Consider the following 23,643-nt stretch of genomic DNA (forward strand, 5'->3'; position numbering starts at 1 on the left):
CTCTTTTAACTTTGTCAGAACATGTTTTACCTAAAATCGTTGTTAATTTTTTATCCGTATTGTTTATTGCTTTTAACTCATTGTCATGCACAACAGCAAACAAAAGGTATCAAATAATTGATTCATCCACGACTTCTACATTTCTTGTAGTACGACACTAGCAGACATCTGGAGTGGTTAAAAACTGTTAAAGAGTCTCATGGCTCGGTTGCTATGACGTCATTAGTGCAAGCTAAGACGATCAACTCCAGTGGTGTATATCTTGTGGGCCATTTGGATGACGAAAAGGGTCTCTCACCAGAACAAGGGAAACGATTGTTATTCAAAGATGTGATCCGACTGATGGTTCCCCTTAAAGATGGAGGTGAAAAGGAGCAGAGGAAAACTTACTCTATTGACGAACTGAAGGATTTGCAGAGTAAACTGATGTTGATCGCAGGAAAGGCTGAAAAAGGGAAAGATGACGTGGAGCAGTTCGTTAGGGTAAGTGAAATACAACAGTTATGTGGACAGTTGTCCGTTGAAGTTGTTGTCTAATACTGACCAATTTAAATATCTCTATCGAATTATAGAATCTTGAAAGTGTCATGCGTTTAGCGACTGCATACATCGACCTCTTTGAGTCTGGTTACATTCATCGTATGAATTGGAGCCAAAAATATCACTGTAGCGAGTCTATCGCGAAGGAAGTGAATAAGGAAAGTTCCTTCATGGAAACGTGTTACAAGAATTGGAAGAAGAAGGTCAGTTACGCCAGGAAGGAGTATAAAGAATTGAACTTCTTCACCACGCAGCAATTGATGACACTGAGGAAAGAAATCGCCACAGTTTGCCACAGCAACGACCTCGCTATGAGCAACATTCAAGTGCTCTCTTTGCTGGAAAGTGTTCGTCCCAGTTTGACCAGCGAACAGTTAAAATCAGCAATAGAGCGTGCTTTTAAGGCCACAAAACTACTCGAGAACGCCAGAGGAACAGCGGAGCTGCCTTTGTTCACTCACGTTCCTTCAGACAACGAAATGATGACTCGCAGGTCAATGTTTGACAACAAGAACTTCATAGGCACGAGTTTCTCAACAGCAATCAGTACGTGTCTAGTACAAACTGCATCTATCAAGAAACCGAAGCCAAATGAAACATCGAAGATTCAAAGTTTCTTGAATGCAGCTGCCGATGATGGTTATTCGGAGCAGATCGCGTTGGCTGCTTTGGCGAGTCTAGGTGTTGATGCAGAAGAAGATGACTTACTTTTGTGGTGTCTGGAAAAAGCCAACGAGGCTGACATCGAGGCTCTTTACGAAGATGCGAAGCAGAATCCCATGATTGCCCGGGAAATCTCCTCCTCAGAGGAGGAGTCTATTGATCAGGATGTGCCAGCCGAGGATTTCGGGTATGTTAGTAATACCAACTAAAATTAACTTTGGCGCAACAAGGAACATCATTTTAGGTTAATTAAAAAGTATTTAATCACGATCACTTGACAATATTAACGTGAAAGAGAGAGAGAGATAATGTCACTGTTTGCGTAAGATGCTTCCTTTCGAAATAACAGTTGCAATTTGTTTTTAAGTGAGAATAGTTGAGCTCACGTGGTGACTGTGTCAACTTGATGGTTTTCGAGATAAGATATGAAAGGAACCATAAAAACTGAGATTTTTTTTCTCTTGCTTCAGTGAAAACGTAACCGACTCAGACCTGGTATTGGAGATGTCGTCCACGCCTGCTGAAACCATTTTTGCAGAGCAAGCGGTTAGCAAAGACGAAGATAACGAAACAGAGATCAGTCAATATCTTACACTCACTCAGCTTGGAAACATATTAAGAGAACTTTCAGTGTTAGGTAAAACACTCGTTTGTATTCATGGAAAACAGCCAAAAACCGCTGCTGAGGTTTATGAAAAATCTACAGCTGCGATATCAAAATTATTCCCATTTGTTAAACCATGAACATAATATTAATTTCACATTTCAGGAATTGGAGCGACACCTCGCACCTTTCCAGCATTCTTAAAAAGGGGACGACCCAACCTCATGCTTGTTCCTGAAGGTAAGTCTAACAGGAACTCAGGGAGTACCTAATCAGATCGGTACAATGTTTTGCGTATTTTACATGACAGCATGTTTTCTCTACCATTATTTCTTTGTCCTACCCATTTTGTTGTAGATGACATCCTTGCTACAGTCCTCGCCCTTTATATGCATGACAAAAAGCAGCCTTTGCCAAGCCATGCAGAGGTGCTCCTTTGCACTCCTTACACCACCACGGAAGAGGTAAAGTGTACATTTCGGTATGATTTTCCTAATATATATTCATATTTTCATACCGTTAATAGTAAAATGAGTCGAGGAGTGTCGTCGCTTAAAACACCACATCTTGATTCTCATATTCAGCAGATTGAGGAAAGTGGGGAAATTTTCCGTTTATGAGTTGAGTGCTTCGACCATTAAATTTGTTTCCTTCTATCTGTTTTTTCCTTTAACGTAGATCGAGTTGCTATGGAGACGTGCAATAGGGGACATGGAGGGCCGCTTTTATTGTCTCGCACACGCAGATGTGTTGGATTTTTCAGTCAGTAAACAAGCAGTGGAAATGCTTGGTGCAGTGACACGGGGACTTGCTGGCAAGGCTGGAGAACGTGAGTTTGACTTGAGTTAAATGACACGTTTTTCATCGGAAGGTCAAGTCTATGGGTATGAATTATCGGTGGTTTCTGTTACTTCTCAGATTATGGCCTGGTGGTAATCTGCAGTAGCGAGAATGAAGATCGTGCCAACGTAGTAGCAGCTCTTGATCAGTATCGTGTTGCTGCTCCACCATGTCCTTCGCCAGATGACCTGAAAAGTTACCTCAAGCATAAGTTCCAAGCACCTCCTTCTCATTACGGTTACATCAGTGGTAGTAAGATTACTTGGACAACAGCTGGATCCTTAGACCCAGAAAAGTAAGTTCTCGCTGATATTCCTAGAGATTAAGACAGGGGAGCCTCCTTTCTGGAGATACCCTTGGAGGTAAAAAATGTCTAGGAAAAAAATTTACCCTTAAATACAGGTGAAAGAAGCAGAGTTTGTAGAAGTGTTTTGTTCAAACTGACTGAAGTCTCTGTTCCTAGAATGAAGGATTTCAAAAAGAGAAACCCTGTTGTATGGTCCGAGCGGTATGGTTCGAAATAGGTATGGTTCGAAATAGCGGGCTTCTTTTGATGAGGATTGGTGCAGCTAACATACTGATTCTTTTTTTTTAGACTCTCCGTTCGAGTTGTCTTATCACATCGAGGAGGTTTGGGAAAGACTCTGTTTATTCGACGCCTAACAGAACAGCTGCCTAACCTCGTAAACAACGACATGGTTATGACAAATTTGAGAGGACGAGACTCAAAAACATTCTTGCACGTGACCGTACCTCTTCATGGAAACTCCACAGACTCGTCGATGCTTGTTGATGCACTTCTTCCCCATGCAGTGAAGGCAAATGTACCGCTGTCCCGTATATTCCATCTGGACGTGTCACCTTCGGTAAGATACTAAACGCATGCAGGTTGAAAATTGAATTGATATTTCCAGTGGCCAATACTCGTGAAATGCACAACCGGCGCGTGTCTTCTGTCGCGTCAAAGAGCTGGATTAACATTATCTATGTACAAGCGCTGTCAGTAAGATCTTGAGCGCACGTCTTTCCGAGTAAATTTCACATCATTGAATGCAGCTGGGGAAGCACTAGCGAAAAATTCAGAACTAAAGTTTCTTAAAGCTATTCACGCTCTTAACGTAATCTTCTGCTGAATTGCAGTCCCAAGGACAAAGACTCATTTCACTTATCTCAATATTTTATAACATGTTATGTTCTCCTTTTTAGATGAGACATGGTCTGGACACCCTTATTTTCAACCTCCTTGTCCTTGGCTATCTTTGTGACAAGATGGGGAGAGTGTGGAGGAGACGAAACACAGACTTGTACATCATTGAGATTACGACCGATGCTCCCCTACCCATGGGTTTCACTAGGGAGGAAGAAGCTCAAAGTCAACAGGTAAGTGAAAAAGTTTCGGAGAGGGTGACTGTCATCTACAGATATTAATTCAACAGAATAATGCAGTAGCACAATCGCGGAGAGGTTCTTCGTCCATTGTATTGTCGGTAAATGAAAATTTCAAATGCTGAATTTGGTGGAAGGAGGAAACAGAACCAATAAGAAAAGTTACCCACATATAACGTAATGTAGCCAGGAAAGCAAGCCGTTGCCCTAATAGTGGAAAGCGAGTGCTCCCAGAACAAGGGGCCTGGAAGTTCATGGGTTGAAACTTAGTAGTTTGAGAATTCAAGAAGAGAATTAACTATCCGTTGCTTTAGGGAAAGTAGCTCGTGTCTTTCACTATCTCTGATTGTGATGTCTACTACTCTTTTGATTTTTAGAGACAATCTGGAAAATCCACAATGTCTAAGCGGCCATTTTATGACCTGCTACCAACTATTGAGTGTCAAACTCCAAGAATTGTTCTCAGCCGTTTAGCAGATACTCCAGGTACTTAACTGAAATTATCCTTCAAACAGCAGTTAGTTGCTGATCATTAAGTGTTTCCTTGACTTTTTTTTAGATAAACAGGACTGTAATCCCCTGTTTGACGTCAGAGAGTTTCGAAACGCACCGTTCCAGAGGGTTTATCAATATCTGAAACTATTAAATGAAGGAAGAACTGTTGACAATTTTACGTTTTCGCCAGGAAATGTGGATGAAGATCAAAGGACATGCCTCATGCTCCTTCTTAGGTTTGTTGCACGTACCTAATTGAATGCTCTAAACGTGTTAGCAGATGATGTTTGCTAACTCTTTCTTTGCTGAAAGGTACATTAACAATTTAAAAATGAAATATGAGAGATTTCTTTGAAGGGAGACGTCCCTTTCCAACTGGATGCTTAGGCACAAACGTAGAAAAAAGGATTATTTTCTCTTTCTTTAGAAGGTTGTTTAAACAAATTGTTTGGTCTGCCATCATGGTTACTTACTACTATTTAATTTGCAGAAATTGTGGTATTCCTGATCCCTCGTGGTCAGAGATTCGTCATTTTGTGAGTTTCTTGAACTCGCAGCTCCAAGACTGTGAACAGAGTTTTTATTGTGACATGCAGCTGATGAGGGCTGTTTTAGCAGGACCTGATGTCCTGAATCTTGAAGGCTTCCGCTCCTTTGTTGTGCGCTTTATGATACAAATGTCTAGGGTAAGCTGGCATTTCAAATCTTTGCTCACCCAACTTTCTTATAGGGTTCTGCTAACTCTAAATAACTCGGATACTGAGTTTTGATTTATTACCGTGATTAGTCGAGCCTCTGAGTCTTATTACCTCTTCTGGTGGCTTTGCAGCAGCAGTGAGTACCATAAAGAGTTATTTCCTTTCCTTCTAGGATTTTGCTACTCCATCTTTGACAGAAGAGAACACTGTATTCTGTACAGAGGACAACGCAGAGCTTGAACGAAAAGAGACAGAACAGCTTCAACTTAGAAGACGCTGGGAAAGCAGGTGAGAGCTTGACTGTTTTTGCTATAATTCAAAACTTTACATTTTTATTGATTATCACTGGCATTTGTTTTGTGACGAGTTAACTTAGACAGGTTAACTATCACGTAGCAATCGTATTGAGAGCTCGCTTTGCGCTAAAATTATTAGATAAGGACTATATCCTCTCTTAATCTCCCATGTTTTAAATGCAGTGTGTCTCATGATAGTCCTTTTGTTATTCAGTCCTCATCCTTACTTGTTCTTCAACCAAGACCACATAACTATAACGTTTCTTGGTTTCTTCATCAATTCCACTGGCGACCTTGTTGACCCACAAACAAGTCAAACTTTGGAGGAAGGTTTAATGTCCCAACCACTGCGAAATGGTCTGCAGGCCCAACGTGTCGATTTTGCAACAAACATAGAGACCTCCAAAAAGTAAGTGCCAGACAATAAACCCATTTGTAGCTATTTTTCTTTAAAGACGAATCATTACAATTAACCTTGGTTCCTTCAGGAGTCAAGTTGATAAATTGTTTCTCGCGAAGAGTGTGGTAAGACTGGCAAAATTCGTGGATAAGGGATTCGTGCATACGGCATTTAGGGGAAGAGTTCTTCCGGCCTCGATGCACCTCCTAGAAGGGAAAGCAGCTTTTTACCGAAGCTTTTAGTTCCTACGTGACACTTTGTTCCATTGTGATGGATTTTGTACTACATATTAACTCTGTTTTAGAGAGGACAAGATAAATCAGTTATGTGCTGTGATGGGGGTAAACTGGTTGTACGATCCAGACATAGCCTATGAATTAACTACAGACAATGTCAAGAAGATTCTGGCTATCCACATGAGATTCAGGTAAGAGGTAGTGATATATTGTTTTTAATAATCCCCTTTTCATTTCCACCACAAATTTCTGTCAGACTATGCAGGGGTCAGAGCAAACTCAACCCTCAGTTTAAATGGCAGCGAAACTGAAACATATTGAACACAAATCCAAACACCATTTTGCCTTTTCCTGGCAAAGTGAATGGGTTTTCACTTACTTCTGAGCTTTAACATTTGCAGATGCAACATCCCTGTGATCGTGATGGGTGAGACTGGTTGTGGTAAGACCCGTCTCATTCGATACATGTGTGGCCTACAAGCAGGGCCTGAAGGACCCCGAAACATGCTTCTCGTTAAGGTGAGTTGATCATTAGATTTTGAATACTTCTTTTCACCAGCAGCGTCCGAACTCCGTATTTTGGTGGTGATACTGGTGGATAACATGTTTTAAGTTATGATGGTAGCCATTGTGATGAAATGTTTTTGGTGGAAGTTATTGGTGGTGATGAAACTGGTGGTGCTCCTCCTGGGAATATTGTATCGATGATGATGCGAGTGCTGTATGTTGCAGATGGTGACGCTGTTGAGGTAGTGATTTCACGATTTCGGTGACGAGCTCATCTTGATGGTGATGGTGGTAAGTCTAGTTGTAGCGATGGAAATTGAGATGGTTTTAATGGTGGTGTTGTCCGTGTTGGGATGATGTTGATACTGCTGGTGGTAGTGGTACATACATATACATACATAATACTTTATAAACGTGGCTGACGCCTAGCTATATAAAGCCAGTATACAGTTCAGTCACGAAAGAAAAGATAAATAAATTGTCGTAGTGACTTTAAACATTGAAGTAGAGCTGATTCTGGTGGGAAGCGATAGCGCTGCTCCTTCTGCTTGTAAGAAATCTTTTCCAGAAAATAAGTTCAACGCAACACCTAGTTAACAGCTACATCAGTTTCAAAACGTTGTATACACTCCTTTCTGTTGAGACTGAATGACACACACGGTTATTACACTTTCGTCATACATCATTTTCTTTTCAAGGTTCATGGTGGTACAACATACGAAGATATCAAGCTCAAAGTTCACCAAGCAGAAGAAATGGCCCGCGCAAATCAAGATAAGAATATTGACACAGTTTTATTCTTTGACGAAGCCAACACTACAGAGGCTCTGACCATGATTAAGGAAGTTATGGTGGACCGTAGAATCAATGGTCGGCCTATTAGTCAAGGGCTAGAAAGGCTGAAGTTTATCGCTGCCTGTAATCCTTACAGAAGGTAAAAGATGTGTCTTTCGCTCTAAGCTTAACTAAGCTTAGAGTGTCTTAGAAATGAATGGTAAGAGCAAAGTGTTGTTTTCTTATGTATTTCTAGGCACACAGATGACATGATCCACAAGCTCGAGTCAGCTGGTCTTGGATATTACGTGAGAGCAGATGAATCAGAAGATCGGCTGGGTAGGGGACGCTATAGGTTTGAATTTCCTTAGACTTCCGTTGGAAAATTGATTTTGAGAAAAGACGAGTGTTAACGGATCTCTGAATCCCAGGTGGTGCCTTGTTCAGAATTCTTTGTGAAGCTTCAACTTTGAATGATTCCTAAAAGGGAGGAACTTGCCTACTGGGTTACACCCTTTAAAGAAAAAATAATCGCGATCAAGAACAGGGACATTGTGTCCTACATGCAAATGCGATAAAGCATAGTGGTGAAGTAAAAGGTCGCTTGGAAATTATTTTTTAGTAATAATTGTTCTTCACAGGTCATATCCCATTACGACATCTTGTCTACCGTGTACACGCCCTCCCAGGGAGCATGCGCCCGTTGATATGGGATTTTGGTCAGCTGAAACCAGATGTAGAGAGACTGTATACTAACCAGATTGTCAGCCGTTACGTAAGTATATTCTAATAGTCCCTCTGAACTCAAAAGATGTTCTTTCTAACTCGTAAACTATTAGTCCTCTGTCACATGTTTTATTATTGTAACTCGAGATATGTGCGAGATATGTGCATTTTATGTCACTAAGACATAAAGATAAAAAAGAAATGAATCTGGAAACGCATGATATGTTCAAGAGAGCTGAGTGAACGTTTTCACTAACCCTACGATATGGTAAGTGGAAATAAAAATTTTGAATCATGGTACGAGGCTGGAGTACAGGAGGTATGGCATTTAGTTATTTATATCCTACTAATTTTATGAATAAATCCTGAAAGAAAAGAAACACCAGTCAATCAAACTAGGATGGGGTTGTTGCTTTGACTTTTTCCGTTTCCCGGAATAACCTCGAGTGAAGAGAGCAAACGCCACTCTACTCCCCCCTAGACTATCTTTCATACAATTTAATGTTACTTTTTTGTGTTTCGGTTTTTTTTATGATAGATTCTTCACGGAGGACAACTAGTAGGAGACCCTTCTACAGTAGAAGCAGTTACTGAGGTTCTGGCAGCCTCGCAAAAATATATGAGAGATCAATCGGTGCGTGAAAAGTTTTAAAACACTTTTTTGCACATTAGATATATTAGTGTTATAAATTACCTTTTCAATCACACAATGCCGGTGCAAGCCCAAAGAGAGAATAACCTTTTTTTTTAAATCAAGGATGAGTGCAGCTTTGTTAGTCTTCGTGATGTCGAGAGAGCCATGCAAGTGATGGTCTGGTTCTATAAGCACGTGGATACACTCGGTAGACTTATGAAAAAGGTGACCGCTGAGCAACGAAGGGAGGAAGGTTTAGATGTCGATGAAGATGATGAGGAGGAAGAGATGGTAATAAAGCCACTTGACATTTTATGCTCTATCAAATAAAATTCTGATAAGATTTCCACGAAAATTGGACTAAGAAAGATGGTAAACTCTGAAAACATCCCTCGTTTTTGGGACTTTGGACGTACCTTATTGAGTTATTGTATGATCTTACAAAATAATGATCCGGAATGAATTGCTGAAAATTTGATGCTATAAGGCATCATCTCGCTCAAACCACAAATAGGTGTGTGTTCAATTATGTTAGAGGGGTACAGAGTGGGGTCGCGAGAATTCTGTCTAAGAGAATCATGATATTGTATATTCCGCAGGATTCAATCTCTCCTCTTACCCGTGCCCTGGTACTCGCCATAGGTGTCTGTTATCATGCCAAGCTTCAGGAGCGGCGTGAAGAATATCGCACTGTCGTGGCGCACAGCTTTAAGGCGCCATGTCTGCTTCCAGGTGGGCAGAAGCAGATACACCGTGAGATTTCAAGGTATGAGGAGAGTCTAATACAACGTGGTCTACTTCATGCGAAGGAATTCATGACTGAGCCTATTTGACCTTTTACGTACCCAAATAGAAAAACATTTATTGCGGCCAGTCAATTGATAGTTGTAAAAAGTATATTTTGTAAAGGCAAAGAAAGTTTGATCCATATGTATGCGGTATTAACAGAAGTCTGATCAACAAGAAAACAGTTGTGGAGTTCGGGTTTTTTACTCACACCTTTGGTAGTTCTTTACCATATGTAAGCAAGCAATTTACCTCGTGTCCCAATTTTGTCTGTGATAGTTGTCAAAAAGCTGTACTGAACGAGTTGGATCTCGGCCCCAACATTGCTCGCAACGCAGCCTTGAGCGAAAATGTGTTTATGATGGTGGTGTGCATTGAGCTCAGGATCCCACTATTTGTGGTTGGAAAACCTGGCAGCTCAAAATCTTTGGCAAAGACGGTTGTTGCTGATAACATGCAAGGTGATGCTGCAAGATCGCTACTATTCAAGACCTTCAAGCAGGTTATATGGCCATTTCAGATACACTATAATGTCTTTTTCTCCTTTCCCTAAGTGAAGAGCTATAAGGATCGATGTAATGGGATTCGTAGGAGGTATGTCGATCTCGCCGTAGTCGATGTCCTGGTTGCATTCAAGTTCTAGCTTTGGCTGGGTTATTAAGTTGACCTGGTCAAGACACGTTACTTTAGCAGCTTCTTTCTGTACAAAAAAGTACGAATGGTGATCAGCATACTTTCACGGAAAATAGTTGAATTGCTTGGGGATATTCGTCAACCATTCTCTATCTGGTCACCAACGGTTTTACGTGCTTTGCGTAGTCCATAGTAATTCTGCTTTACGTTTTGGTATCGGGAGGTATACAGTAAAGAGGATGTTAATATCAGAGTCACACCAAGCACTTTTAATACCCCTTCCTTCAAAATAGGGTTGTATGCGTAGTATGCTTATGTTTACTCCAAGGTCCGTTTTTAAAAACAGTAAAACTATCTATTTCATGGTAGGTTCACATGGCATCATATCAGTGCAGTCCCCTATCAACCCCTGAGGGTATCGTGGCGACTTTCAAGCAGTGTAGCAAGTTACAGGAAGGAAAAAATCCAGACAAGTTTGTTTCAGTTGTAGTCCTTGATGAGGTTGGTCTGGCAGAAGACTCTCCTCTCATGCCTCTTAAAACTTTGCATCCATTGCTCGAGGATGGTGTAACGACTGCTGATGACGTCATCGAGACTGACGAGAAACCGCAGCGCATAGCTTTCATTGGAATCTCAAATTGGGCCCTGGATCCCGCCAAAATGAACCGTGGAATCATGCTGTCGCGTGGGGTTCCAAGCGAGGGAGAACTCATAGACAGTGCTATGTAAGTGAATTTTATGGTATCCTTTCGCTTTGGCACTCACGTTAAACCATGCGGAAATGTTATTGCGGTCACATAAATAGTTTCGTTGGACCTTGTGAAACCGTCATAACTATGGTAAAGAAGCTTTAGACTAAAATTAATCAAATTGCTTTTGATCTCCAGTAAAAATGGTAACCTTTTGAAATGAATTTTAGTCCCTCCACCCACTTTGATATGGTGATATCTTGAAAATCGACATTAACCAATAACTTTCAGCATGATAAACACAGAGTATAAAATTTGACTAAAATTTTCTCGAATGTTTTCAAAGTTACTCTGCTATGTTTTCAGTCAGTCCTCCGTCGTTCTGAGTCAGGTTTGGAAACAGACATTCCATGCCTTCTTTAACACATTTGAGAATTGTTTTTCAGGGGAATTTGCTCCACGGATGAAGTGGTGAAAGCTCTTATCCTGCCTCTCATATCTCCACTGGCCGCTGGATATGCACAACTTTACCAGGAACAGAAAAATTTTGCAACGTTAAAAAAATGTGGCAAAGAAGAATTTTTCGGTCTTCGTGACTTTTACAGGTTTGATATCTGAGAGCGTATATTTTACATCGATTCTTTTTAGCTCGCTTCTTTCATGATGAATTGGAAATTATTTGCTCGAAGTGATTCACCTCTTTTGTCTCTTTACGCAAGCCTCATTAAGATGGTGTACGCAATCGCTGCAAAATCTCAACAGAGACCTCGCTGGCATGAACTACAACACGCTATCAAGAGGAACTTTGGTGGCCTGATTGAAGGAGACCCTGTAGAGATATTCAAACGCTACTTTACCGAAAAAGAAGTAAGTTGACGCATAGAGCTAGTGTCGAACTTGTTTCTACATTGCGTTCACTCTATTTGATTGCGATGTAACCAATTATAAAGCACTGCAAAATGGTACATTAAATCATGACCATACAGGGAAAATTTGATCGATTGTATCAGTAGGGGATTATTCACATCAAATGTAAGGGTTTTTTCATATTTTATTGGGTTGATACATGTATGTTTAAATCGGAAATTGAGTCAACACAGGGGCAGGATTTAATTATTTGCTTAACCTAACTTTTTCCTTGTCAATGAAGGATGACTACGTAGCCGAAACCACAACAATAAGATTGATCGAGGCAAGTCTTGGAAGGGAAGACGTAGCAGATAGAGCCAATTTTAGGTACATGTATAGTTCATCCCAACCTAATTCTTTTATTCCTTCTGAAAGTCGTTTACAAGTAGCTGAAATAAAATAATGACGGATAACTGTTCATGTTAACTAAATGTCTTACAGTGAAAACCGTTACCTTCTGATTCTGACTGAAAATTACGCCGCCCTACCCATCATGCAGCAGCTTCTTTTGAGAACAGCAGATAATGCAGTTGTCATCTTTGGAAGTAGTTTTCCTAATGACCAGGAATACACTCAGGTAAAAAGCATGGGAGGAACGACTCCTTATATCTTACGACGTTGGCAATACTCCTCTCAACTTCAAAACTAACACATTGCTGTTAACAGAGTCCTATTAATTACAGTTTGCGTCGGTGTCCGACATTTCACGATAATACTTACTTGTCTTTGATTTGGCACGACAGTGTACTTAGGACTTACCATCAAATGTTTACAGAGATTGTTGGAGAAGTAAACGATGATGGCACTAAAACGTAAACTTATGGATATAAGAACAAATTTTGTTCCGTTGGAATTTAGTTCCATGTGCAAGTCGAGAGATTATTGTTTCTGGTGTTCAGTAGGAGAGTCTTAGAGTAAATAGTTTTAACTGTACAACTTATGTCAATAACTTGATATCCAGATTTGTCGCAACATCAATCGCATCAAGGTTTGTATGGAGACAGGAAGAACAGTGATCTTATTGAACCTTGAAAGTCTCTACGAGAGTCTATACGACGCCCTAAATCAGGTGTGAGATATCCGTTGCAAATGTTGTACATTTTGTTGTTAACATTCGCAATGCCTCCCTTCGTTGGGGCCAAGCAGAATGTGCCCTACTTATAATACTATGCTAAGGAGTATTGTAGCTATTATTGTATATAAAGAAAGATGTTTTTTCGTCTTGTCACGAGCGTGGGACAAAGAAAAAAATTCTGAGTCCCCATGAGGTATCAAACCTCAGACCTTCGGATTCCGCGTTCCGATGCTCTAACCACTGAGCCACAGAGACTCCACGGTGAGCGAGGTCTATCACGAAGTTCATATGACACGCGTCCTGTGTACCGCTAGCAATGTCGAAAGCGTAATGTTTGTAGATAGAAATAGGAGAGATGGTAAGTTTTTGAGCTCGGTAAAGAAAAAGAGAAAGATGTTTTTTCGTTTTGTCACGAGCGTGGGACATGGAAAAAAATTCTGAGTCCCCATGAGGAATCGAACCACAGACCTTCGGATATGTATATGTTAAGTCATGTCTTCAATGGTATTGTACATGTGCTGAAGTGAAAAAGGCTTGGAAATGTTGAGTCTTATTTCTTGGTATGCTGTATTTCTAGTATTATGTGTACTTTGGAGGACAAAAGTATGTGGATCTTGGGCTTGGTACTCACCGCGTCAAATGTCGTGTTGATGATGGCTTCAAGTAAGAATTTTGGCTGATTACCTACAATCAGTGTCATAATTAGTTAATACTTCATGTTTGAGTAGTCGCATTTATGTGGAGGATAACACACCTGCCTGTTCCACACTCAAATTCATTGACATGACTCCCGTCCCATTCAATGTTACCTGTATGTAGCTTAAGGTTCAGGGAATCATGACACAACATTGTTTTGGCAGAAAGGGGGCGAATAGGTTAGCTTACCAAGTGGAAACGAGATTAAATTGAGGTAATAGGGTGTTAACTAAGGCAGTGTGTCAACAATTTTGTCACTGATGTAGACAATCTCGATAACTTCGAACATCTTATTAAAAATATTATTTTTTTGTGTTTACTGGTAAGCAAGTTCATTTAAGGAAACAAAACAAATCCCCTAAAATATACCTCGTTTCCAACGTTCTCCCAATGTGTCCTCGTAGCTCAGTGGGTAGTAACGTCATACTAGTGTCTTTCTAGTGTCTTTCTAGAGACGAATCCTGTGTAATCCTGGATGATTTCACTCCCTTTTTGTCATTGTGGTTCAGCTGTCACCGCCATTTCGTTACTTGCTATCCTCCGTGGGTCGAAAATATGATTTATTTTATTCACACTGTAATAGTGAGGTTTAAAAAATCGTACTTCTGTTTTGTGGCAGTAGTTTCCTTGACTTCTATATCGATCGACTCTAAGCAGCCAGACAGAAAGCATTGTAAAAGCATAGTGTGCTCTTCACGTTGTAGTCTCCTTCGTTGCCTGGAGTACGTTTCCAAGACAATCTTTAGCCTTTGTCGTTTTCATCGTCATCTTCATTCTTTCGTTTTCCTTCGTTTTCCTTTGCGTTCCTTCACAAACGCAATACTAGTGAGCCATAGAGCCTTAACCTATTGTTTTCATCGCTTTGAGTTTTAAGTCGCTCTACCTTACTCAGATTAATCGTGATTGCTGAAAAGGAAGTGGTGTACAACAACTTTCCTATTCCGTTGATCAACCGCCTGGAGAAACACTTCCTTGTGACCTTAACAAGTTTGACTACTGACCAGAAGGACTTAGTACAGAAAATGGGGACCTGGGCTGGTGAATTTGCTGAGGTTTCGAGTGAAGGCAGACGTGGCAGGTGATGTTACAAAAAAAGGGTCTCGAGCCCTTTGTTATGAGGACATTCGATGTTATTGCATTTTGCAGGGTTTGGAATACTGCGCGATTTTGAGTGTGCTTTGTGCGCATGATTACAAAAAAACTGTTAGCTTTTTCTCAATGCTAAGGCACAATTTAAAATATAATTAAGGTAAAGCATATGGAACAACTATTCATAATATTTACATTTTATAGATTTTGGGCGACTTTATTTTAATATTTTTAATTTGATGTTTGGTAACAGGGACTTCTCCATCGGAGACGCTTTTGTTGGATTTCACGAGGATACCATTCCCTCAATTGTCATGCAAGTCTGCAATGAAATTGGAGGAGAAGACCACTCATCGGCAAGTTACGACACAGGAGATACATGGGAAATGAAAGTACGCTTCACGGAAATGTCATTTTAAGATAAATACATCTTGATGGCTCCTGCGTGTTTTAAAAAATGGGAGATTTTGCGAGTTGCATGAATTTTTACTCCGTTGAGAACACTTCGCCGGTACAGCGAGCAAATTCTACCTGAGTATATTTAGCAAAAAGTTTGAGGATTAATGATTTGAACATTATGTAATTTGCTTCTACTTTTTTCCTTCTGAATTATTAAATACGTATTGTGTTACGGACTTGAGATTCTTGTCGATCACCCTGAGAAGCGCGCGAAATATGGGACATTAAATATGACTCCTATTTTTAATTCTTTGCCTGCAACATGAATTGGGCTTCTAATGACGAAGATTTTAGTGTAAAGTATAGTTTTGCACTAACTAGACCAGCAAAGTAACGTTGTAAGTGTTTTTTTTTTCCCACCTAAAAGGTACTTCGAAGATCTCAGATGATGCTTTTAGAGATGGCTACACCAGATGCAATTGCTCGCCTTCCTCACACTGCTTTGGAAAGAGGAGCCCCTGATATCTGGAGGGCCTACTTTAAAAAGCAACAGCACTCAAGTTTGGCGACGTTCATGTCGCACGTGCTCAATTTGGAGGATAGACGTTTTGATGAAAAGCGACAGGAGGGGCTCTTGATTCAAGTTAGTGATGGGGATACAATGCTTAGTTTATCGTCTTGTGTATAGTTTACTTCTCTCTTGAGTAAGACAGAGGACTTAAAAATCACATAAGCAGCAATATTTACAAGCCCTAACAGTACAGTAACGATACCAACATGTTCTAAAGTGGTTGAGTGAAACTGAAGACCCTTATCCGGAGCAAAGTCTTACAAGGCGTTGGAGCACGCCCGTAAGTAATGTCCCATCTTCAAATAATGTTTCCTTGAACCAGGTTTAACCGTAAGAAAATCAGCATCGGACAACTGGAGAAATAAATTTACGTAGGGCTGACTTAATGACTAACTTGTATTTTTAATGTGCTAGATTTGAAGTTGAAAGGGGTTAGTTTACGAATTCCCGATTTAAATTCGAGTTTCAGTTTTTTTGTGAACGGGGTATGGCTGTCCTAACTATGTTTTAAGTTGGCAATAGGAGATTCAGAACGAAAGCAAGGAACATATTTGTAATGCTGACCCTCGACATGCATGCTGCTTTTCATCTTTGCTTTAGATTACTACTCATTCACGTCTGCTTTCTAAAAACGATTTGGAAGACATATGCAATCAAACTGGCTTTGAACGAGCGACTGTGGATTCCATAACACTTCAACAGTTTCAAACGGAACAACAGTTTAGGGCTTCAGTTAGGTGAGATCTTGATGCAAATCAACGTGTATGGACATTGTAACTACCGGTTAGAAACGAGCTAATAAAAAGATAGAAAGCGTGAAATAAGGTGAGATGAGTTTCCTTTTCTGTCAACTTCAGGGAATAATTGTTGAAGTGAAGAACCTTTATTGGGACATTTTCAAGTTTTGTTTTAGAGCGTTACTTTTTATATCTATTTATTCGATAAATTCTACTTTGGATAATTAGACATCTGCACTATATGAAGCACAACCGGCATGTACTACTCACGGTCTGTGCGAATTTTGTCTGTGGCTAACACATTGACAGCTAAAAGTGTATCTCACGTTGTACGTCTCAAAAACTTTGTTATGATGTGTACCTTTTTTCTCAACTGAAATGAGCCGTCATCTTTTTCCGTAGAACATTTATTGAAGACCTTGGTGGAGAATGTCGTGGTATTCTTCTGGTTCAGTGTGATTCAGGAGAAGAAAACTTCAACCTGATTGCGGGTGCAAGACACATTCTGATGGAAGAACGAACAAACGCGTCTGAAATGCTCAACTTGTCTTCGTTGGAAGCTGTCCATATTGTGCTGATCACACAGCTGCCAAGAATTGCTGGTGGATGTTGTAACTTTGTCGGTTTCCAGGGTGGAAAATGGATGTCCGTTCACATAGATGAACTTCGTCCACCCGGTAGGCACACTCCTTCCATCGAGCAACTCATCGATCGTCCCATTAGTGAGCTTTTTAATGGAGACCCCACTGAGGAAGATGAATCCATGCCAGCGGTGACGGTGGCAGTGAAGCTCCTTCGTAATTGTGTACAAGCGGCTGCTTGTAGGGTTGATAGCGAAACGGAATCAGCTGAACGGTCAACTCATAGGATTGAGCTGCTTTTGGATTTACTACCTGATGACTATCAAACTCAAGAGGGTTAGTAAAGAGAAACAATAAACAATATGACATGATAGAATTTCCGAAAAGTTCACAAGTCTTTCAGTTTAAGGAATATAACCTTTTCAAAAGATGCGATCTAAGCTTACAGGGTTTTAAATTTGCCTTTCTTCATATTCTGAAAGCGAAAGCAAAATCTCTAAATTTAATTTGATTATTGCAATCATTCAATTTTACCATGGCTTTTATCCTCAAAAGATCCCCAGAAATTTGCGGGAAGATATCGATTATGGCGCTTCTTCTCCTGTAATTGAGAAGATTTGCTATTTCTTCATGAAATGATACCAAGAAGAGGAGACCTTCAGATTGGCGAACAGCAGAGTTTTTCCGAGACATACAGAACAATTCTCCTTTTGCTATTGCTGTGGTAGTGTAAGATTAATGCACCACTCTTTTGTAGAGGGCATTGTTATGAAGAAGCTACGAAGGACAATCCATTTATAAGGCATCCCAAAGTTGTGACCATTTTCGTCTCTGGTGTTGTCAGGGAAGTTGCGAGAATGGCAAGGGTGGATTGATTGGGTTATTCATCGCTTAAAGCTCGGAACCTATTTAATCAACAAAGCAATATTGGACTGGAACGAACATCAAACTTGCAATCTTTGTTGATCCATCAGACCGATTCAATATTGGGCGCAGAACTAAAGAACTTTGAGTGTTTTTCAGAATTGTAGTTTTGGGGGCAATAGCTGAAGGAACGTAACATTGTGTGAAGTGAGTGGAAAAAGCCAGGTTTAATGCAGCAATTGGTAAAATTCAACTCTTCAATTTCATTATTTTATTAATTTGTTTGAACCTCACTCCCATCTCTTTTAAGATGAAGAGTCGTTTGCAAGCGTTGCGGTACAAAGAACATACCACCTCTTAAAGGAAAGGGAGCAAACAGCGGGAAATCCACAAAGGTGGCTCCAATCAGAAGCTCTGTCAGGAACAGGGGTGCAAGAGTGGGGCACCTTCAGAAAGGCTCTTCTGCAGCGAGTGTTCTCAGTTGTGGTTCCTATTTTGGCTGAGATCATTGCATTGGCAGACAGAGACGGCAATTTAGATTTGTTGAAGAATGACAACACGTGGGTTCCGAGGCTGTGGCTGAAGATCTTGGCCGACCGTAACATCTCAGAGCTGAGTTACAGTGACATGATATCACCCGCTACTAATGCTGTCCGAGAACGTGTTCAAGTTATTGGCTCTGGGGCCGGTGGTCATCATTTTTCTCGCCGATTTCCATTTTCTTTTATTATCAAGCAACGCGTGGAAAAATTGTTAAAAGATGCATCTAGCGTCGAAGGTACACGAACTTTTTTTTGCATTTGTTTTCCTATTTTTTCACCGTCGTCTCTCTGTTTTACATAATGAGTGATTGACACAAAACAGTCACCCTAACTAAGATTTAGTGTATGATCACCACCATATGAGTAAATCGAGACTGACGACCACTACTGATGCAGTCGTTTCCTAAATTTTCTACTATTCACGAAAACAGGAAATGGTTAAAAATCCAGGGACGAACATAAAAGATATCACTGGAAATAAATTTTCACTCATGGGAATCTCGATATGCACCGTATGTTCTGATGTTCATGACATTAATGAGGTAAATTTAAGGACTCTGTGTAGCAACAGTTGTCTCATGTATGTTTTGTTTCTTCGGTTGCAGCTCATTCTAGCACCACTCTGTTAGACTCTCTTCGTGAACTGATTGGTAACTCGCAGTTGGGGCCCCCACTCGCTGAATTGCGCCGTTTGCACTCCGCGGAACTGCAGTATCTGATGGATTTTGTTCACATGGTGTACAAGCCTTTCAGCGATATGGAGCACGAGGTTTCATTTCTACCTGTGTTTTCATCGCAATATCAGATTTCCTTGGATAATAGTTATATTTTCTTTCGTAGCGCTTGCTTATGCTCTTCACCCAAAGGGCATCCTTTCCCGTGAGAAATCGTTTTAATTGTTACTTTATAAACGTTAGCGATCAAAAACGATGAAAATATATCGAATATGTTACTATTCAAGATGGAGATTGACCTTTTGATGGTAAAATCAGGGAAAGTCAAAGAAAAATATCAAGCTTTTAAGTTGTAAGATGATGCTCTCGTTAGCACGATTACATTTGAGTTTGCTTTTTTTCCCTCTATTCTTTCAGCTTGTTTACGAAGCGATTCTTTCGTCAGCGAGAGAAATTGTTATCCTGGAAGATGAGGATGGTAACGAGTCCATTGATATAGCACTCGTTCATGTTGCGCATAGTAGAGTTCAACACCGTTTGAAGTGTTTTGATACAGTCGTGAAAGCGAATCCTCATCTGGTACCAAGACTACGGAAAGCTCTTCAAGGAAACGAGTCAGAAGTGGTGAGTTTAGGTGCCTTATTGTGGCTGTTTGTAATACGTTAGTTATAAGTTCATCCTTATTTTAATGAGCTCCCAATTTACTCGAATATTTTAAGATATTATATAAACAGAAACTTTAATTAGTAGTCATTATTAACATAATTTCTACTACATTAGGCAAAACTTTCCGTAGGGGTCTCCTACACTGATACATTTAAGTCCCTCAGGCAGGCCAGGTTATTTTATATGTCTTGTTTTATAACTGAAAATTATCACCTCTTTGTAATGGCTAGGCAGTCACAAGCACAAAATGAGCCCCTCCCTCTTCCGTTTCAGGCAAAACGTTTCATATTGTTTGACTGTTCTGTGATATGTTCTTTTCTGTGACTTTTTTAATCTTTAAAATTTCATACAGCTTTTGGATGTCATAGCATTGAACATTTGTCTTGAGACACTGGAGCCTTCACAAGAGATGTTACTTTCTCCGGAGACACGACGAACATGGTGTGACAGAGTTTTGTCTATAAGGCCAGCAGTGGAAGACATGATAAGGAAAGAGAGGTTTGGACCTGTCACGGAGAAATATTCAAACTTTGGAGAGAGATCAACAGTAATGCTTGGTCACTGCAGGTAACAAAGCACCCAATTTTCCCTTTTTGAGGTTAGTTTTGACTGTGACATGAGCAGAAGCTGTCTAAAGGCTTTGTTGCAGTTAGTTTAATCGGCAGACCTTATTGATAAGACTATATAACCAGTCAGTCATTTTCTTGCTCCGTCTTTTATGAGAGGATTTTGCATGTTTAAATAGTTGGTCTTTGAGCCAGCCATGCTTAGTAAGAGAGTAAGAGAGTAAACATCGTAAACAGAGAACTTAATGATACATCTTCAAAGAGGTATTTAGATCTTTACTTTATCTGGGCCAACTTGGAAATTTGCTATTTGAGAATTTACAGGGAATGATTCTAGGTTTTAAGGACGACACGAGAAAGCGAATCTTGCAAGGCTTTTGTCTTGGTGACTTTTTCGAATTCTGCCTGTACATATTTCTTAAATTTTTTTTAAGGCAAATCGTTAGTAGTATCTTGTTTTAAAGGGTTGTCTAGAGGACCCGTTTGGTATAATGTACTAGGACGCGTATACAAATGAGAAAGTACTTATATTATTTCCTTCTTGTGTGGATCAGATCCATGTGGCAGCGAACAGGAGCTGTTCGACTCTTTGTGGAGCACGTGACTTTGTTCGCCGAGAAAGATGATGATGACAATTCCGAGAGCGTTATCAGGTTGTGGAAGGTAGGTTAGAGTAAGGAGATACGAAACGGAAATAATGAACTATAAATAAGAATTCGATAATGCAAACTGCTCTCTTCTGAAGGTTTTGGGAGATGAAACTGACTTTTCATCGCTGAGATCGCTGCAGACCATCGAAAAATTCTTGATTAACTACAGTGAAGACATCAAGCAGAGGTAAACCAGCACGTTATGTACAATTTAGTTGTTATATTTCTACATTATAGGGTCTCAATCTTCGCAAGTTTCGGAGACTGCACAAATTCTCCCACAACTAATTTCGGGTAAAGTCTGACACGAGCCCTCTTTGGACTCACTTGTCATAAAGTTTTTCAGGACATTATATCTACTCCAGGCTAACCATCTCCTGATATTTCTCTGGTGGTATTGATTTACTTAATTGAAAGTTAAAGCGGAATGAAATTTGGGGACATTTCAAGGCTTGTTATTGTGGAAGCTGTCATCGGCCTGTGTCCACTAAAGTATTCATTGGTAACATAGCGTTAGCCACGGCCAACAACTTCAGGGTTGTGTTAGGGCGAGATCACTCGTCTCCTAATTGTGTGGGCGAGGTTCGTTCCAGGACCCTGCATCACACCAAGGCTTGATTTGTCACTGGTTCTTTTCTTTACCCTCCGGCTTTTTTTTCTATTTGGTTCCTGGATTTTTTTCCCACATGAAAATCAAAACTGAAAAATCCGAATCATCCTGAAGTCAATAGACGAAGAATTACATCGCAACATTTTCACAGAGTAATCATAGTTTCTCACAGCTTTAAATGCCAAAAACTTAAGTTATTTTTGACTGATGGTGGGAAACCATGGCCCATGGCCGAAGCCGGAGCGTTATTGAAATTGAGGGTAAAGAAATAATTCTACTGCTATGCTGGTACTTATTCATGTTTTTTTTAATGACCACAGGACAAATGAAGAGACCGCCTCTGAGTTACGTCGCCGATGTAATGCCTTTTTCATGGAGCTGGTGTCAGTATTCTGTTTTGGTGACTCAGTGTCAAAGGACCTTGAAAAGGAAGCTATCACTCTACTTATGCGTTATGTTATCGGTCATCAGTCAACTCAGACCAAGGATTTCTCTCCATTCCCTGATTATGCTATTGATCCCACTCCTGTAGTGCGTTCTTTTCTTCTCCAGCAGCTATTGCGGTCAAGGTAAAAGTGTTGAGAAACAATCTCTTTCTCAGCTAGCACTCACACTTTCTTGTGCCTCTTAACATGTCTGATTTTCTTTTTTCCTGTCTCCAATTTACATTAAATTGTCCAGTTAATAGGAGGATAATTATATACTAAACTGTCTTTAATTTTTAAAAACAGTGTGAAGTTGACAAAGTTGGTGAAAGACCATTTGGGAAATTTCTTGCATGGGGCTCGGAGCTTAAAACCAGAATCTTCGCACGTCAAAGAAGTCTGCATCTTATGCGTCCAGTGTATGGAGGTATGTAAACTTAACTAATACTGTGCTGTGAGGTGAGAGTAGTTCAACTGAAATTATATTTACTCTACTCCGGATCGGGTGGTCCGAGTTCGAGCCCTGGCCGGGATTATTGTCTTATGTTCTTAGGCAAGACACTTTACTCTCACAATGGTTCTCTTCAACCAGGTGTACAAATGGGTACCAGAAAATGTGCTGGGGGTAACCCTGCGATGGACTAGCCTCCCATCCAGGGGGGAGTAGCAATACTCCTAGCGCTTCATGCTAAGAAAACCGGAGTTAAGCACCGGCCCCATGGGCTACTTGGGTCGTACTACTTACATACCCGAGATGTTCTCTTTTATAACTGTTCTCGAATCTTACTGCCTTTACCTCAGGACATCCTTATCAGCCGTTATCAAGCAAAAATGGCCGATTTGAAGATAACGTTAAAGCTCAAACATGCTAAAAAGACTTGCGAGGAGTCGTTTACAGCTCTTAAGGCCAGTGACGAAGATTCTGCTGAAATTAGCGCTCTCTCTCTGGATTGGGTTGCTAAAGGACGTTACGTCTTATCATTGGTGGTAGAGTACATTTACAATTTTTTCATTGAGGGAGATAGCAGCTACAAAGACCTTGACGCCAAGAGAGAAGTGATGTTATTATTAGAGTCTGCAAGGAAGCTTTGCATGGAAGTGTCGAGTTCCACACCACAGCAAGTGTCGAGTTCCACACCGTGGCTCTACCTGCTTAATCAGCTTGTCAGGCGGTATGGCTTGGACTGTGTCCGAACTCTGGGTGAATATGAGGAACTAGCGTGGATTCTACCTCCAGAGGCCATACAGCAGGTAAACAATGAATGATGAATGAATGGATTTCGTTGAAATGTGTTAAAACTGAATCATAATAGAAAAATAGTATGCATATGTCGTAAGTGTGAGACGGGAAAGGAAAAATCTGGATGCTAGACGGATTCAATTTTGGTAAGTTCTGACTTCGTAGTCAGGTGCTCTAATTACTGTGAACATGTTAACGAGACAGGCCATCTACTATGTGAACTGAATTTCTCAGAACTCAATACGAGTAAATATACTTAAACCTCGTGAATATCTCTCAAAAAACCACAAGTGTTATCAAAGCGCAACGGTTGAGAACTGGAGGAGCCAAAAAGAGGAACAACTTTTGAAAATCCAGACTCTTTCCGTCCTCTTTTTTAGTGCTCATAATTGAACACTTCTCTTAAATGTTTGAAGGCAACAACCTTTTTACATTTTACTTA

General features: G+C 40.3%; 1 protein-coding gene across 1 annotated transcript in view; it reads left to right on the top strand.

Moving 5' to 3' along the window:
* Positions 1-23,643, top strand: part of LOC131774659 (E3 ubiquitin-protein ligase rnf213-alpha) — a 53,809-nt gene that overhangs the window by 17,340 nt on the left and 12,826 nt on the right. The window contains exons 17-60 of the mRNA XM_066165135.1: positions 151-483; positions 573-1,390; positions 1,674-1,840; positions 1,973-2,047; positions 2,165-2,271; positions 2,486-2,636; positions 2,726-2,942; positions 3,243-3,513; positions 3,854-4,027; positions 4,411-4,519; positions 4,593-4,764; positions 5,019-5,214; positions 5,399-5,514; positions 5,737-5,931; positions 6,227-6,349; positions 6,560-6,677; positions 7,364-7,599; positions 7,696-7,778; positions 8,081-8,214; positions 8,704-8,799; positions 8,923-9,090; positions 9,399-9,565; positions 9,865-10,087; positions 10,588-10,943; positions 11,354-11,512; positions 11,627-11,774; positions 12,058-12,143; positions 12,258-12,393; positions 12,778-12,885; positions 13,469-13,554; positions 14,480-14,665; positions 14,930-15,068; positions 15,503-15,718; positions 16,247-16,383; positions 16,786-17,300; positions 18,139-18,606; positions 18,976-19,139; positions 19,462-19,668; positions 20,063-20,277; positions 20,831-20,939; positions 21,022-21,113; positions 21,857-22,105; positions 22,268-22,388; positions 22,763-23,212. Of these exons, the coding sequence (XP_066021232.1) occupies positions 151-483; positions 573-1,390; positions 1,674-1,840; positions 1,973-2,047; positions 2,165-2,271; positions 2,486-2,636; positions 2,726-2,942; positions 3,243-3,513; positions 3,854-4,027; positions 4,411-4,519; positions 4,593-4,764; positions 5,019-5,214; positions 5,399-5,514; positions 5,737-5,931; positions 6,227-6,349; positions 6,560-6,677; positions 7,364-7,599; positions 7,696-7,778; positions 8,081-8,214; positions 8,704-8,799; positions 8,923-9,090; positions 9,399-9,565; positions 9,865-10,087; positions 10,588-10,943; positions 11,354-11,512; positions 11,627-11,774; positions 12,058-12,143; positions 12,258-12,393; positions 12,778-12,885; positions 13,469-13,554; positions 14,480-14,665; positions 14,930-15,068; positions 15,503-15,718; positions 16,247-16,383; positions 16,786-17,300; positions 18,139-18,606; positions 18,976-19,139; positions 19,462-19,668; positions 20,063-20,277; positions 20,831-20,939; positions 21,022-21,113; positions 21,857-22,105; positions 22,268-22,388; positions 22,763-23,212 (8,796 nt within the window). The remainder of the gene's footprint in view (positions 1-150; positions 484-572; positions 1,391-1,673; positions 1,841-1,972; positions 2,048-2,164; positions 2,272-2,485; positions 2,637-2,725; positions 2,943-3,242; positions 3,514-3,853; positions 4,028-4,410; positions 4,520-4,592; positions 4,765-5,018; positions 5,215-5,398; positions 5,515-5,736; positions 5,932-6,226; positions 6,350-6,559; positions 6,678-7,363; positions 7,600-7,695; positions 7,779-8,080; positions 8,215-8,703; positions 8,800-8,922; positions 9,091-9,398; positions 9,566-9,864; positions 10,088-10,587; positions 10,944-11,353; positions 11,513-11,626; positions 11,775-12,057; positions 12,144-12,257; positions 12,394-12,777; positions 12,886-13,468; positions 13,555-14,479; positions 14,666-14,929; positions 15,069-15,502; positions 15,719-16,246; positions 16,384-16,785; positions 17,301-18,138; positions 18,607-18,975; positions 19,140-19,461; positions 19,669-20,062; positions 20,278-20,830; positions 20,940-21,021; positions 21,114-21,856; positions 22,106-22,267; positions 22,389-22,762; positions 23,213-23,643) is intronic.

Source organism: Pocillopora verrucosa, chromosome 4 (assembly GCF_036669915.1).
Source record: "Pocillopora verrucosa isolate sample1 chromosome 4, ASM3666991v2, whole genome shotgun sequence".
NCBI lineage: Eukaryota > Metazoa > Cnidaria > Anthozoa > Scleractinia > Pocilloporidae > Pocillopora > Pocillopora verrucosa.